Source organism: Octopus sinensis, linkage group LG10 (genome assembly GCF_006345805.1).
Source record: "Octopus sinensis linkage group LG10, ASM634580v1, whole genome shotgun sequence".
Classification (NCBI taxonomy): Eukaryota; Metazoa; Mollusca; class Cephalopoda; order Octopoda; family Octopodidae; genus Octopus; species Octopus sinensis.
The window spans coordinates 48,797,433-48,815,524 of record NC_043006.1 but is presented as its reverse complement, the minus strand read 5'-3'; the positions used below and the strand labels follow the sequence as shown (position 1 = coordinate 48,815,524).

General features: G+C 32.4%; 1 protein-coding gene across 26 annotated transcripts in view; it reads right to left on the bottom strand.

Moving 5' to 3' along the window:
* LOC115216496 (neogenin-like) overlaps nt 1–18,092 on the bottom strand; it is a 318,473-nt gene that overhangs the window by 31,587 nt on the left and 268,794 nt on the right. For 9 of the 26 annotated variants that reach the window (XR_003882082.2, XR_005000969.1, XM_036506627.1 and 6 more), the window contains one exon: nt 14,749–14,829. The exons of 9 other annotated variants lie outside the window; for them this stretch is intronic. Coding sequence is in view for 14 of the 17 variants with exons in the window: in XM_036506627.1 (XP_036362520.1) it covers nt 14,749–14,829 (81 nt within the window). In the remaining 3 variants the exon portion in view is untranslated. Of the gene's footprint in view, nt 1–10,898; nt 11,364–14,748; nt 14,830–18,092 lie in introns of all 26 variants that reach the window. 8 more of the 26 variants (XR_005000967.1, XM_036506615.1, XM_036506618.1 and 5 more) reach the window with 1 other exon arrangement.

Here is an 18,092-nt window from a genome sequence, read left to right as displayed (position 1 = left end):
CATGAAGTCTGTATGCGATGGGAAATACTTATAACCTTATAACAGGAGGGTATGAAATCTATATTGTCTAGTTTTGAAGGAGTAGTAGTTGTGGGGACACATTAGGTTTAATAGACAATTACAGAACACTGAACTATATAGACAGCTAAAAACTAGAAATCTTGGTTTTACAGAGAATAATGATGTAGTTTTCTCTTCTTCAGTGAAGTTATATATAAATATTTCTTTTGCCTGGCAAACAGCCTCCACCTTTTTTAACATAGTTTTTATATATAATATTCTGCTGTACTCATAAGGTGAGCGAAAGACCTTTGTGGAAAGCTCTTGTCTCGATAGCCTTTCGTTTGGTATCACAAATTATTCAACTGAATTAGGAATGAGCCTTGGTTTTTTTGTCAATTGGGTAAATTTGTAAGGAGCTTAGTTTTATATATATTACACAAAATGGCAAGAAGATTCCAACTATAGTGATAATAATACTTTGAACTTGAACTGCCAGTAAGCTTTAACCTCACTGTCAGTGTAGCTCTTAGCTTAAGTGTGCCAAAGCTTGTAGTTATTTCATTCAATAGAATATTAAATAAATATATTCCTGTAGTATATCTATCTATAATTAAATTGGCCCCACTTTTTTATTCTTTCAGTGCCTTAAACACTGACACTTACTTCATAGTTTTCACAGCTGATAAGCAAAACCTGAAAATAGACTATTTTGCTAAGCATCCTCACAGCATATTAGAAAGGCACTTTGAATGTAAGGTTCTTCTGTTATTTCATTTATTTATTGTTTTGTTCAACATTTACCAAGATAATCATCTATGTGTATCTATCTAATGCTACCTTTGTGAAAAAAAAAAAAAAAATTGTCAGTTTTTGAAAAATATATCAACACATCATAGAAACATTTTGATCAGATAAAAAAAAAAGTGAGAGGTAGGTGTGGAAGAGGAGAGTGGAATATAAATCAGTTTGATAATGTCACCCCCCACAGACTACACTTACCACTCTCAACCACCACTTCACCCACCTCCACCACAGAAATTGTAAGAATAATTATTAATTTGCTGGCTTGGAAAATGTAGTCAGTTTGTGCGTGTGTGAAAAGGAGAGTTGCTGGTTTTTTAAAAAATTAATTTATACCAAAATATTTATACAAATGGGGGACAGTGGTGTTATGATATGAAATAGATATACAATGGTTAAAGCAAATCCTTTATTAGTGGTTAATCATGCTGTTATAAGAAAAGGTTATTTTTTTTAACATGATTATTAACTAGTAAAAATAGATGAATATCAAAAACTTTGTTAGTAGCATAGCACACATGGAAAAAAAAAAAAAAAACCCAATCCTTCCCTATATCACCTTTTGATTTTTTTTTCTTTGTGATTATTAAATAGAACATTAATTAACCCAAAGCAAACGGTTAAATGGTGATAACTGATATTTTTTTTCTTCCCAGAGAGAGAGAGAGAGTGCAAGTGAGCCATATTGGTACAATTTAGCAGAATTAATTAAATATCAAAATTAAAAGACACATGCAGAGCAGCTTAATAGAGAAGATAAATGTGACAAATAAAACAGAAATATATTCTAAAGTAATGAATAAAGTAAAAAAAAAAAAATAAATATATTACATGGTTGGTGATTATGAACTCTATTTTGAAGTGGGAGTTAGTTACAAACAGAATTTTACTACCTAAAAATTAGTTATATTTCTTCAGTTATTACTAACTGTTTCTAAAGATTTTTAATGTAACACATTATTGGGAGGTGAGAAATCTGTATATTCTTTTAGATTGTAATTTATTCATCAACGAAAAGCACAAAACAAGTTGGAAATTTGCTTAAAAACTGGCTAAAAATGTAATTTTGTTTTTAAATGTAATATCTAATGCAATTCTTAGAGTTAAATGTAACAGTACTGAAGGAGGATATTATTTCCTCTTTGGTTTACGTGGCATATTTTTGGAGTTTGATCAATTTCACATAAGCTTTTATTTCTTTCACAAACTACTTGAGTACTTTCGTAAATAATACTTAAATCGACCAGACGAAATTATACTGTTATCTCGCTGGCATGGTTGTGTGTATGTGTAGAATATATCCAGTTTCACAGAGGCAGCGAGGGGAGATAATCTACGTGTCAATCTTTAAAGGGAAGTTACTCTGTATCTGACAGGATTTGTGATAAATCTTTATTACTGAGACTACTTGCTAAAGAGTTATTATTATTATTAATAATAATGCTAAAATGGTCTGATTGTTCTTTGACAGTGAGGCATAATTTTTTTAAAACGGACATATCAGGTGAAATATTTATTTCACAACTTCAAATGAGGCGGATAGTACATGGAAATTTGGATACGTAACATGAATCATTGAAGCAGACATTTTATAGCCCAATAAATACTCTTCTTGTTGGTGTGCTGGTCCTTCTTTTATTGTTTTCAGGAAGGATTAAACAGCAACAATAATGACTTCTTAACCTGGAAGTTACATCAAAGAGTTAACTAAATATTGTTGCAACTTATTTTAGGCAACTATGGAAAGCTAATGGCTAGCAACATGTTCTGCTCAATTCTTCAACTATATCTCTGAATATGGAAGAGATGTGAGAGAATATTAAGCTCTGGGTTTGTTTCAGCTGAAATCAACTAAATGGTTTGTCTAGAGTACTGGTTTCTTTCTTTAATGAAAAGAAAAATGTGCGATCAAATAAATAACTTCAAAAAGACAATTTTTTTTAGTAAAAAATAAAAAAAATAAAATAAAAATCTGCAAAAGGCAAAAAACAAAGGAATGACATAATGATTGTTTTTTTTTTCTTCATAAGTGTCTCATATTATTATTTTTTTTTTACAACTTCTCTGGTGTTTTTGAGTTTATTAAAAAAGTTAGTTAACTACTTTCAGTTTATGTCTACAGCTAAATAAACATCTAGATCGAATACAGAAATATAATTGAAGGAAAAAAAATAATAATAGAAAATAAAAATTCAAGATGAAAAAATAGATTAAAGTTAACAAAGGGAATTTTCCAACTTATCTCAATATCAAAATTAAAAAAAATAAATAAATAAAAATAAAACCTCTTTGTTATTATTAGAAATTTTTACTTTTCTGGCTCTTTTTTTTTTGTGAATATTTTTCAATATTTGTTGACTTTTCATTTTAAACAACTTAAGAATGAAAATTTACAATTTTACATTCAACTTCCACCTCTAAATTTGTTTAATATTATTAAAACAGTTTTTCAAAACTTTAAAAAAAAAATGCAATGAATAATATATTTTTTTTTGAAAAAAATTCAAGTCAAAGTTAAAATATATATATTTTATGCTGGCAAATACACAGTTAATCGTTTTTCACAGCCATAGTTGTAGAGTCAACTCCCTCAGTCACAGACACATGCATACGTTCTTCCTCTTGCATATAGACAAGTTAACATAATAAACCACATCAATAATAATAAGAAGAAGAAAAATAAAGTCATATGTATATCAATGCACATAAATACATTAAATGTGAGATTGTGCACGTGGGTGTATGTATATACATATATAAATATATATCATACATACATATTCATGCACACGCAATACAAACATACAAACACAATCTTACACACAAAAGTGTGAGTGCATGATGATGAGGATGATAGGTAATTGTAGCTGAGACACACACACGCGTACATGAACTAACATACACATGCATATTACATATATAACAATAATAAATATATATATATAGTGATTGATGTCCGAACTGGTCCAATTTTACATTTGCTTGGAATACTTTTGATATGCTAACCTCATCAATATACATTTGAAAGAATACAGAGAAAAAAATCTAGGAATAGAGAGAATTAAATAACAAGCAGAGAGTTTGGAAGGAACTGAGATTTAGTGAATTAGTAAGGTGTTGTTTGAGACAAGACAACTATGAGAATGAGAAAGAATATTATAAATCATATATTCTAAGTATTTGGCAATATAACCAATGATTTCGAAGAAAGCAGAGCAGATCACAAAATAAAATAAATAAAGAATCAAACCTGATTTTCAGTTGATATTTGACAAATGATAGAGATTAAATTAACAGTATAATATGATCCAATACGATAATAATTCACAATGACTTCAGACTACTCGGAATCATAATGTATGCTCTAATTTTCAAATCTCTTCCTGCAAATTTTTCAAAATTTCTAAAATGGTGGCTGAATGTTTTAGACAAGAAATGAATGGATTAAAAACCCACAAGGAACATTGATGAAGCAATAGCATAAATGAAAGATGCTAATCATTTTTTTAATTGACTTTTAAAAAAATGACAAAGTAAATTTAATGATTTGAGCAAAGGCATGCCCATCCGAAAATCAAAAGCATAAAATGGAATATATTCCTTTTTCATTTTTCAAGCATTTTATTTTAGAATGTAAGCAAGTTCATTGAAAGAAACTAATGATTTCTTTATAATCAGACCAATTACAGAGAAAAGGATGAAATAAGGCAAGATGTGAGTGTGTGAGAGTGGCAGGGGTGTGTGTGTGTGTGTGTGTGTGTGTGGAGGTTTAGATGGAGAAAGGTGAAATTAAATTCAGAGCAATTGATTTTAGACAGAACCTCCAAAGAATCAGTAGAGATAAGAGATTTGACAATTATTTAAAGAAAATATATATATGGGTGTGTTGTTGGTCTGGAGGAAGAGGTGGTATCCATGACTTTAATAGGTCCGAGAGTGGTGAGATTAATTGAATGTTTCTCTTTCTTGAGGTCTTGCATCTCAATGGTTGCAGGTAAAGCATGAAGGCTAATTGTCTGGAGAGAAAACACTCGGCTTAATGGTTAGTGCTGGATACAGTACAATTTCAAAGAGCAAATACCATCATAACAACAGTGAGAGACAGAGATATAGATAAATAGGGGTGTGTATGTGTGTATATCTCTATATATAAATATATATATATATATATATATATATATAGAGAGAGAGAGAGAGAGAGAGAGAGAGAGAGAGAGAGAGATTGAAGTGTTTGGTGAAGACAGGGTGGTCTTGCACAGAGTTGCATTGTTTGAGGGTAACAGAAGGGATGTCAGGGCTTGAGGCCTTGTTGGTTTTGCACTTTCCCCAGTGAGTGCAATATGGATTTGGATAACAAAAGCAGACAGAAAATGCAGAGGCTTTCTCCAGAATTGAAATGTTATGGATATTTGACAGCAGGTTAAGAAAGAAAATAGTAGATAACAAATAAATAATATGGGGAAAAAGAGATGAAAGAGAGAAATATTAAAGGCAGAGAGAGCTACTATTAGGACTGACAAAAATGAAGAATGAAAGAAGGATGGTTATAAAGAACATGCTAGTAAATGAAACAGGTTACAGTACCTGGTCCAGGGCAGCAGAAGGGGTAGAGGGTAGAGTACAGAGTGGGTACTTAGCTGTGCATGTTTTTTAACATCAGACACAGTGATATGAATGAATAAATGAATAACACAAAGTAAGGGGAAGACTTGATGAATAGTATTTCAATAGTATTCTATGATATAGAGTTTTTGAGATTTAACCCTTTAGCATTCATATATCAAGATGTAATGTTTATTTATCCACATTATTTCGAATAAATCATGAATAAATCTAGTAGCTTTGAGATTCGGATGACGTAATTGCTTGTTTTTAGAATGACACTGTAGGAGAGGTGTGAGAAGCTGGATCTGGCAAATTTGGACTTAAAATAGGAGGAGAATAGTTTGGCTGGACATGGGCCAGTTTAAATGCTAAAGGGTTAGGGTTAGGTCAGTTACAAGATAGATATTTTGTAACTACTGTGAAATGGTTGCCTGTACATCTTGAATGTGGATTTTTAAAATACTTCAACCAGAACTTCAAGTTCTTTCAATGATAAATAAAAAAAAGAAAATGAAAACGAGGGGAATCATTTGTAGAAAATGACATTCTTTAATCATACATATGCCCACCCCCTACAAAAAACCATGAGCTAAAAAGAGGGAAGATAGGAAAATGATTTCTTAGACAGGCATAATATGTTGCAAAGCACTTTTGTCTAAAGTTCTAATGATTCTGCTGATCCAACTTCTGAATAAATTAATATGTAATTCGCTAAAGCAAATACATTAGATCAAGGTCTCCCAACTTGGGGTTCCTCAACTCCCTGGGAATGTGAAGTGGAATTTCAGTGGGTGCAGTAAAGAGAAGATAATAGTGACTTCATTAAAATCACTTTGCAGAATAAAATTAACCATAACTTAAAATCCATGTTCCATGCTGGCATGAGTTGGACGGTTTGACAGGCTCTGATGGGCCCAAAGACTGTATCATGCTTGCTTTGGCATGGTTTCCATAGCAGTGTGCCCTTCCTAATGCCAACCACAGCATATGCCAGGTGCTTTTTTCATGTCACCAGTGCAACTGAAGTCACCAAGTAGCTTGCAAAACTACAAACCCTGAGAAATAATTTTGCTTTTGTTAAGCACACCAAGAACTTATATCATACTACCTAGACAGAATTAACCCTTAAATGATTAATGACCAAGAACTGTGTCCTCATTCCATTTACAAAGACATATTTGTGTGAACCTAAATTCAGTTACCGTTTGTCAACCACAACAAAAATCTAGGAATTTCATGGACCAACAGGCAGACCTGCACATCATAACCAGCAAGAAAGTTCCATATTTGGATAAAGTCATGAGCAAGAAGCATGAACGAAGTAATTGAATTTTATGTACACAATTAGTTTTCAATAATTACTCACTAATTACTGTGGGGGGGGGGGTCAAATATATATATATATATAAAAAGAAAACTAGTTCTTAAAAGTGACTTTTACATCTTTGAGTATAATATCATCACTTTAGTAGTGGGACATAAAAATTGAACATTTCTGAAGGGTGTGATGTTAAGAAATGTTTGGGAAACCACTGTGTTAGGTGAATGAGGTGAAAAATGGAGTGGAAACTCAAATAGAATAAGTGAAGCCATAGATCTTAGCAGTCAAATCACAACTATAAAGAATTGGATAAAGATAAACAAGGACATAAAAAAAAAGAAGCAAAAAATGTGGTAATCAAATGAGTTGAAATGATAGAATTTTGTAGGATATTTCATACATTCATTACACATGCACTCAAACAGACATTTTTACTTTTAATTGGCAAAAATTGCAAAGGGATGCATGGGATGGGAATTTTGTCTGCATAAAACTCTAGGGCTTTGAGCATCTTATTCAACTTCTGCCAATCAAAAATAAAAAAAAAATATATGCACTCATGTTTTGAGTTCTATTTTTCCTGTTACTAAGCAACACACACACACACATACATATATATATGTAAATAAATATGTATGTATATGTATATTTATATATATATATATATATATATATATACACACACATATATAAATATGTATGTATATATATATATGTGTGTGTGTATATATATATATATATGCATGTGTATATGTATATATATATATATATATACACACACACACACATACATACTTGTATACATGCACACATATTTATATACACATACATATATACATAGTTATATATATACATATACACACACACACATATATATATCACAATATGACTAAATATGTTATTTTGTGGTATCTCACTATATAACAATATACTATTAAAAAGATGACTTGTAAGATATATGATGATGTGGTACATTGATCATGTGACACTTGACTGTGTAATACTTCACTGTGTGCGACACATTCCCTATAATGATACATCATACCACAGTGTGATAACATCACTATATGGATACACCACTACATAACAGAAGGCGATCTAACAGCACTATATGATACACCACTAATGTGACAGAGAAAACATAGTAACACACCACTATGGGACAGATTACAAAATGTAACACATGCAGAACTATGCAGAAAAGTCAACATCTGCGTCAGTTGAGAGAAATTTTTAGGCAGAATTATAGTTTCATTGCATATTTGTCTTTGTGTTCTAGTGGGGTCAATCAGTTGTATAAACTACATCAGCATATGAAACAAATTAATTATATTTATTTCAGATTTCAAATGCTGCAGATTAATCAAGATCAGGGCTGGACAAGCTGAGGCCCACAGGCCACGGACTTTTTTATCTTGCGGCCCACTTGATACTTTCTTGAAATGGGTCTATTTAAACAAACATTTTAAAAATTTCATCAAAAATCAAAGATTGTAATGAAAAGTAAAAAAGAAAGATACTACTGTTTTTGCAACGATAATATTTGATGTTGAATCAACAGTCATTCATTCATTATTATAATAATAGATGAGAAAGCAAAACGCTTTCAATTTTGTCAGTATACAAACGGCCCTCAAAAAAACTTTTTGTGATTAAAGTGGCACACAATGTAATTTAAGTTGGCCAGGCCTGGTCTAGACACTTCATTATTAACCAAGCTAATTTTATACATTTCTGAGCTAACTATATATGTATATTTATTTCTATCTATCTACCTACCTACCTACCCATCTCTCTATCTTATTTCTTTATTGCCCACAAGGGGTTAAACATAGAGGGGACAAACAAGGACAGACAAAGGGATTAAGTTGATTACATCGACCCCAGTGTGTAACTGGTACTTAATATATCTACCCCGAAAGATGAAAGGCAAAGTCAACCTCGGTGGAATATGAACTCAGAACGTAAAGACAAACGAAATACCGGCAAGCATTTCGCCCACCGTGCTAATGTTTCTACCAGCTTGCCGCCTATCTATCTATCTACCTGCATGTCTGTTTGTATATATTATTGTTGTTCTTATACTAGAGTTTGATTTAACCCTTTAGCATTCAGATTATTTTGTCAAATGTAATATTTGTTTATTTCAGTTGCTTTAAATTCATCATCATCATCATTGTTTAATGTCTGTCTTCCATGCTAGTACAATGGGTGGGACTCATCTCATAAATTCGAGATTTTGGGATTATTGAAAGGTAGGTGTGATAGGCCAGCTCTAGCCTATTTGAACATTAAACAAGTAGAATATCTGGACTGGATACGGCCAGTTTAAATGCCAAAGGGTTAAGAGGCCTGCATCAACATATGACGGAAACAAATTTTATATATTTCATATACCACTGTCCTTCCATACTACAGTTTCATCTAACTTCTACATCAGCACTTTTATATATTCCAAATAGCACTATCCAATCTATACAACACGTTGATCCAAGCTGAACACAAAAATTCGCAGAAACTTGTGAAAGTCTGAGTCAGTTAAAAGTGAGTACAGGAAGTTCATAAAGCCAAATAGATTAGTTTGCTGTGAGAAATAGAATAAATAAGGAAAGATCCTGCATCAGTGACTAATTAGAATCTTCCTCCTCCCATCAAACCAATTATTCCAGAAACACTTTGTATAATTTAACCTAAGTTGTCTCTTGAAGGAAAGTAATGGAGTTGTATATTCACCTACTGTAACTAAACTGTTAACCAACTGTAAAATATACACACAAACAAAAATGGAGTTGTATTTTTGTGTATGTGTGAGGTTGTGGTAGGTGGAAGAAAGGAGAGGCATCTATGCCAATAAACTGGCTTTTAGATTCGCTGAATCTTCCTGGAATCCCACTATACTAGCAGTTGACCCCCACCACCAAAGAATCTTCAGAGAAAGAAGCAACAATTTTGACAGGGAACAAGGTTTTCATGCCAAGAATTCATTTGATCCTGATAGATGTGCTCTTCAAATTTAAATGATTTCAGTTCCCAGAAGTCTTTACATTTGCCTTAGAGCATCAACAAAGCACAAAGAATCACCCACATTTTCTTCTGGTATGTTGCTTCCTCAAGATATTTGAAACAACAGAAATTTTGGTCTTTTTAGCTCTTGACAGAAAAACTACGAAACCTGTCTTTAATGGTCTTTTGAGTTGGCTTAACTCTTTAGTGTTTAAATTATTCTGTTAAATGTAATACTTCTTCATTCAAATTCATCATCATCATCTTGAATTAATCATGCATTATCTTATAGCTTTGAGGTTTCAATAATGTCACTATTTATTTTTAGAGTGACAATGTAGGGTAGGTGTGAAAGGCTAGATATCGCCAGTCTGAATATAAAACATGTAGAATATTTGAGCTGGATGTGGCCGGTTCAAACACTAAAGGGTTAAATGCATTGATTCCAAGTGAATCAATACTCTTGAATCAAATGAAAATTGTCAGCATTTTTAAAGCAATTTGTCCAAAACTCTATATCACATCGAAACTAACTATGACTTAACTTTTCCTCTCACACCGTCTCTGATGAAGGGATATTATTAATATCCTAGAAACAGCTGTAAGACCGTCTATCTATAAATGCTCTAATATCTATACCGCCTTGGTTTTTTTAATCTCATTACACAAAAAAATTCATATATATATATATCCTAACACAGAAATACCTTTAGATAATCATGGTTCTTTTCTGTGATGGAATATTTGGCAAAATACGAGATAATACTTTCTCATTTTTACTGACAAAATATGATTCATTATTTGCCTTTTAACCAGGATTCACACACACTTTGTATCACGTATTTCTAGCCTCTATGATTTTTGTGTGACTATAAGATAACAAAAAAGTGAATGAAATAACAGATTCATGGGTTCTAACTAGGAATATTATAGGAATATAGGAATAATTATTGGTGAGCAAGGCACTTGAAGTAAAAAGCTTCTTAGTGAGTTTTCGAACCTAAGATGATTACCAGATTCCCTTAACTTGGAAATATTTTGGGAAACGAGAAAGAAAGCCTCTTAAATGAAAAAGCAATCATATTGGTAGAGAGCAGATGTTGACTGTTTCTGTAGCGCAACATGGATAAATAGTTGAGTTATTTCTTGAGATGACCATGCCTACCTAAATGTTTAGGCACTGCTGCTGCTGCTGCTGCACCTGTGCCTTGGTTTGCTGAGAGGGAAACTCCTGGAGCTGAGACAGCTTTCAGTGAGTTGAGGTTTGATACCAGCGGCTGTCGCTGGGTGAGGCCTGCTCCAGGAACAACAAACCCATTATTGCTGTCAGTGACAGAGACTGCTGTGTTGGGCAAAGGAAGGGTAGCAGCAGAGGTAGTAGTGGTAGTTGTGGTGGTGGTAGTAGTGGTTGTACTGCTATTGTTGTTGGCAGCAGCAGTGGTGGTGATGGTATTGGCATAAGCAGCTGGACTAGTGGCAGTGTTAGCAGAGGTGGTGTTGATATCAGTAAAACGAGGCTCAGGCTGAAGTACAGCGTACTCATGGGAGACCATACAGGGCACGTGCTCTCCACCCATGCGTAGGGATGGAGGTAAGAAAGACTCAGGTGACTGAACAGGTGTGCAACAACCTGGAAACAAGAACACAACTTAGTAACCTGTAGATTAACAATGCTAACAGACAATAAAGAAACAGAACACGAGAAAAGGTGTATTTATGTCAGGGTGGATGGCCATCAGCTGAAATGTGTCTTCAAAACTCATGTTAAGATAACAAGTAAAAATTTAAAAATGGAATCATCTGACGTTTCAGAAATTCCACTTCAATTTCCAACAATAATATTCAAGAATTGTTTGACATTTCCAGGTTTTTAACCACGTCTTTAATGATTCGGTCTTCCAAGGTAATCCTAATTGATCTGTTCTTTTGGTCTGTTGAAAGGTACAACATTAAAGATTTTCTTTTTCATAAAACCAAAGTTATACAAATTATGGCTTGTATTTCAATATTTTGAGGTTAGGACCCTTCTTCAGGAAATCTTCAGAGCTGACTTCTCCATTCCCGAGTTTCCCAAAGGAGAAGTCTTCACCTTGAAATATTAGAAATTCAAGGCAGACGTACAGATCATAGACCTGTATTATTTTTTTATAACTTGCATTGTGTTGGCATTTTATACAAATAAAATAAAAAACTTATATATATATATATATTATAAGACAATGCTTCATGCAAAAAACATGAATTCTGTCATTTGGTCTCTGACATTTGTCAGGCACTCTATTCATACAAATATAAGAATATTGATATAATGTATTTGAACTCTATTATTAAAGAGCAGACCAATTAAAACTTATAAATGGCTCAATGTGTGGTGTAGAGCCAATAAGGTTAATAAATGTGGAAATTTCAAACTTCTCGAGGAGAAACTTTTCTCAGATATATTAGAATACCAAAATATCTCAATTACTTTTATTCTTAGTATTTTGCCCAATATTTCCAGCCGGAAATATCTGGAGAACCAAAATGATCTTAAAAATGACAGGAAAATATTTGTAACTAAAATTTCAACAAAACCTCTCTATATATTTGATATCTTGAAGACAGGCATAAAAAAGTTCGCTTTTAGTTATTTGTTCTATACAAGTTGATGGCATTCCTTCACTGATAAAGAAGTAAAAAAATGTCAATCATAGGTACAGAATTCAATAATGTTGTTATGCCCCACATCTCCACTATGTGCCACTAAATGGCAAATATCTCAAGATTTTTTAAATATGTTTCAACATATGTTCTGAGTTGTTCTGAATGCTTTATTTTCTTCATATCCTTTTAATTATTCTAACTTTAGATAAGACTACAAACAAGATATTATAATCATTATTATCAATTACTAATACTATTACTACTACTACTACTACTATTATTATTATTATTATCATCCAGTAGTCTTATTTTTATTGTTTGTTTTCACTGCACTACTGAGTGCAGCTTTGTGTGTCTTGGGTATGTGCTGCGGTTTTATTTGGTGGTGCTATTTTTACTGTATTGATAGTGTTCAATTATTATTATTATTACTACTACTATTATTACTACTACTATTATTATCATTATCATTACTATTATTATTATTATTATTATTATTATTACTATTATTATCATTATCATTACTATTATTATTATTATTATTATTATTATTATCATTATTATTATTATTACTACTATTATTATTATTATTATCATTATTATTATTATTATTTACTAATATCTTATGCAGCTATCTTTTTAAAACTAATTTTCTATGATGAAGAAAATGAAATATTTAAAAATAATTATGTTACTTGTTTTTCAAAAGAAATTAGCTTTCTTTTTTTTTCCGTCAGTGAAAGAATTGAGAGAAAAACAGCGATGATGATGCAAGAGAAAAATGATGTTGGATTGTGATAGTGATGATAGAAGCATGATGACATGATTCTGATGAGCAGGCATTACTGAATGGATATAATATATTAATATATATATATATATATATATATATAAAATCTTGAACTTAAAAAAAAAATGAAGAAAACCAATGAAATCCCCAAAACACACAAAGAAAAATGAAGGATGATTCCTGACAATGAGTAGAACCTGCTAGGGTGGGGGGCAGGGGAAACAGAATCGAATAGATCTCAAAAACAAACAACAAAAAAGTGACCAAATTTGGATGACCGCACAAATCGAGAGTGTCATAAAAGTGACTGGCCTGATTTATAAGTGTCGATGAGGAAAACTGGACAATTAAGGCAGCACATACTCAAGCAAATGTAATATAATTACAAAATTACAAATATATATACATACACACATACACATACATATGTATATATATATAAATATGTGTATGTGTGTAAATACAGATACGTACACAATGTAATACATACACATACAACTGTAGGGAATTATGTAAACAAATACACAATACAAGACAAGTACATGTATACAATGTAAAGTACAATACGCAATGCAATGTACACAAGATAATGCGGATGCAAGTGTATAATGAATAATGCAGATGTACACACACACACGTTTTCTGGAATATAATCTCACATTTCCTAACCTGACACAATCTTTTCTATGACTGAGAGATTTAGGTACTCTCCAGAAACATACTTTCATCTTAGCTAAATCTCTCTCACATATGCACTCTCTCTCTCTCTCTCTCCATATGGAATTATATATAATGCAACATATAAATATGCTTGAAATAAATCTAGCTCAGCAGCAAAAATGGATAATATTTCAAATTCTTCAGGGGTAGGTCAATGTGTACTTACTCATACATACACACACACACAGACACAGAAATCGCACATGCTGTTTCCCCGAATGCATATCATGCACAGGACCATTATACACCAACATACACTCACTGACATTTTGATACAGATAAAGACCCAGCCACACACACATACATATATACATACATACATGGCAAAAATATGCATGTATGCATGCACATACACACAAACACACATTGTTAGACAGATACATGCAGATAAGGTTTTGCAGGCTAGCATAAACAGTTATGTGCATGTATGACTACGTATGCACCCAAACACACACAAACAAGCATAAAAACAACATACATACATACGTATGTACGTACGTACATATCACGCTTGCAGACATAACTCAAAAAGATAATCATCATACATGCACAAATTCATGCAAACACACACACACACACAGATATAGCTCTACAAAAAAAAAAAAGAAAAAAAAGAAAAAAAGAACCAGATAAATGAATATATAAAATATATACACACAACATATATATACATACACACGAGTAAACATATTGTTATCTAACTTGAAAGACAGCACACAGACATACTCATACACGCTCATGCATACACGCATACACACGCGCGCGCGCACACACAGACAGACAGACAGAACAGAAACAAGCAGATTTGTTTAGGTGAACTGCAGGAGAACTACGTAAAGTCAAAATTCAAAATAATACATGCCATAGCCAATCCTACTAAGATATGGATCATCAAGAGTATCTGCGAGGCAGCTGTCATCGTCATCCAGTAAGGCCAGCTTCTCTGCCAGAAGGAAAATAACAAAAACATGCAAACATGCTTATGATGCTAATTATTTTTAGGAGGTGGAGTGGAGCGGGGGGATTTGGAAGAGTATCAGCGATGGGGATGGGGGTGATAGGCTTATTATCATTATTATTATTACTTAGATATTTAGATGTTGTGTTAGATATGAGATGAAGGGAAGAAAACTTATGATCACATATACACACACATAATATATATATATATATATTATATATATATAATATATATATATACACTCATTCACACATGCATGTGTTTTTGCTCTCAGATGATATTTAATGCATGGTTCTGCATTTATGAAGATGAAAACTGCATGTTTTTGAAGGTTTTGTTTTCTAATAAGAAATGAATGAAAAAGAGAGAAAAAAAAAAGGATGAAGGAAACAATAAGCTAACTAGATGAAATAAAATGGAAAAAAAACAAAAAACGAAAGCTGTATATGTATATATATATATATATATATATATATATATGTATGTATATGCATATTGGGTTGTTGCATAATTATTGCGGCTTCTTTTTCAACAAATTTTATTCAACAAAAACAATAACAATATTTAACAAAAACATCTTTAAATAATGGTCTGACTGTCTGCGAAGTAGTATCTGAAGTAGATAGTGAATATGCGCTGGAATAATCATTTAAAGATGTTTTTGTTACATGTTGTTATTGTTATTGTTGAATAAAATTTGTTGAAAAAAAAAGCCACAATAATTATTCACCAACCCAATATATATATATATATATATATATATATATATATATATATATATATATATATATATATATATATATATATAGAGAGAGAGAGAGAGAGAGAGAGAGAGATGTAAGCCATAAATGTATTTATGTTTAGTTTAAGCAGAAAGATAATTTCTAGACTTGAAGAAGGAAAAAAAGAATAGTAAACCAATAAACCAGCTCCATATTTGTGAGAATAAGCTGTCTGATCTATATAATAAAGGTGATGCTTCAGCTTGACTTTAGCCATTATGACAATAAAAGTAGAGAATTATATCCAAGAGTGAGTGCAGTGACCAAAGTGGGAGAAGAATAATTAAAGGAAAAGAGTAAAAAAGGTAAGGAAAGTCAAACGAGGAAGGAAGCCATTGGTAAATTCTAAAGGGAGGTGAATTTCAATGTTTCTTTCAGTCAATCTATCAACAAAAACCTAACCTGACCTGACCTTGGTTTAGGTGTTAGTTTCTAGTATTAAATGTATTTCATAAAGAGGAGTTTTGAAGACATGGTGGTGGGGAGTTTTAATATATGATGTTAAACCATTGCTGGCATCAGATGATAGTTTTGTTCTAAAATCTCTTAACCCTTTAGCATTCAAATTATTATACTAAATGTAATACTTATATATATTAACATTCTCTTGAATTAATCATGCATTATCTTGTAGTTTTGAGATTTCAATGACTGGACTATTTACTCTTAGTATGCCATTGTAGGGTAGGTATAAGCGACCAGATTTGGCCTGTTTGAGCATCAAAAAAGCAGAATGATATGGCTGGTTTAAATACTAAAGAATTAAATGTCCTGGAGAGTATGCTCATTGCAAAACTTACTCAAAATAGTGCAACTAATTAATAATGAAGAATTTTGGAAAAAAAAAAAAATTCTCATTTTTAAACTTACAAAAAGAAAAAAAGAAAATGATTCCAAAAGTCAAGAGCGGTTATATTTTACCAATAATATCTTCAGTTCTACATTTAAGAGATGAGGAATTATGTAAAATATTTACATTTGACGGATATTTGTCCTCATCCTGTTGTTAACACAACGTTTTGGCTGATATACCTTCCAGCCTTCATCAAGTGTCTTGGGGAAATTTCGAACCTGGGTTATCTTTCCTAAGGTATTTATTAATAATGTTATTATTATTAAGGTCACTGCCAGGAATTGAACTCAGAATCTTGGGGTTAGTAGCCCGCACTCTTAACCACTATGCCATATGCCCATGGAATGAGAACCCGGGTTCAAAATTTCCCCAAGACACCTGATGAAGGCTGGAGGGTATATCAGCCGAAATGTGTTAACAACAAACAAGATGGGGATAAAATATACGTCAAATGTAAATAATATCCTTTCTAACTTTGATACAGAGCCAGCAATTATAAGGGGAGAGGGAAGTCAATCACATAAACTCCACTGCTCATCTGGTACTTATTCTGTTAATCATGAAAGGATGACAGGCAAAGTCCACCTTAGCAGTATTTGAACTCTGAACATCAAGAACCTGAAGAAATGTCACTAAGCATTTTGTCTGGCACAGAAGCAATTCTGCCAGCTTGCCTGCCTTTATTTTACCAATAATATGAAATCTGTGAAACATTGAAGAAGAGAATATTTCAATCTGTGTTTGTCCCTCTCCACCACTTGACAATCGGTGTTGGTATGTTTATATCTCCGTAACTTAGCAGTTCAGCAAAAAAGATCCCTCTCACACACACACACACACACACACATGTGTGTATGTATATATACATATATCTTTGCATATGTGTGTCTCTTTGTGTTTGTACACCATTGCCACTTGACAACTGGTGTTGGTTTGTTTTTGTTCATGTAACTTAGTGGTTCAGCTAGAGAGAATAACAGAATAAGTACCAAACTTAAGGGCCGATTTTCACCAAATCTTTCTTGGCTGTGCCATAGCATGGTGCCAGCCCAGTGATTGAAACAAGGTAAAAAATATATAATCACACATACACACAAAACACATATGATATGTGGGAACACATGGAATAAAGTACCTTACTTGCAAATCAGGTAAGGGTTAGTGTGAGGAAGGGCATCCAGCCATAGAGTACTGTCTCCTGCTCAAGAACTCTAAACCAACTCATACCAGAATGGAAAAACTAGATGTAAAAGCTAAAACCATGAGACATGTTTCATACTTGTTGGAAATTTTTTTTATTCCTCATAGTTTATCACCATTATTACCACCGTCATGTTACAAAAGAATTGGTCTTTGGATATGTTTGTATCATTCCTGGTAATAATGTCTTAATTTGACCTGCTGACCTTTAAATGTGATTACCCTTTGTCCACTAAAAACGGAGGTCCTTGTGTTTTTTTCCTTTTTAATTAATCTTTAGCAAGATTAGGTGCATCATGTCACCATACAAGTTTTCTCCCCTGTAACTCCAGCTACATTGTATGGCATTAAGAGGGGAGAAAACTTATATGGTGACATGATGTGCCTAAAATGCGCTAAAATAAGCAACA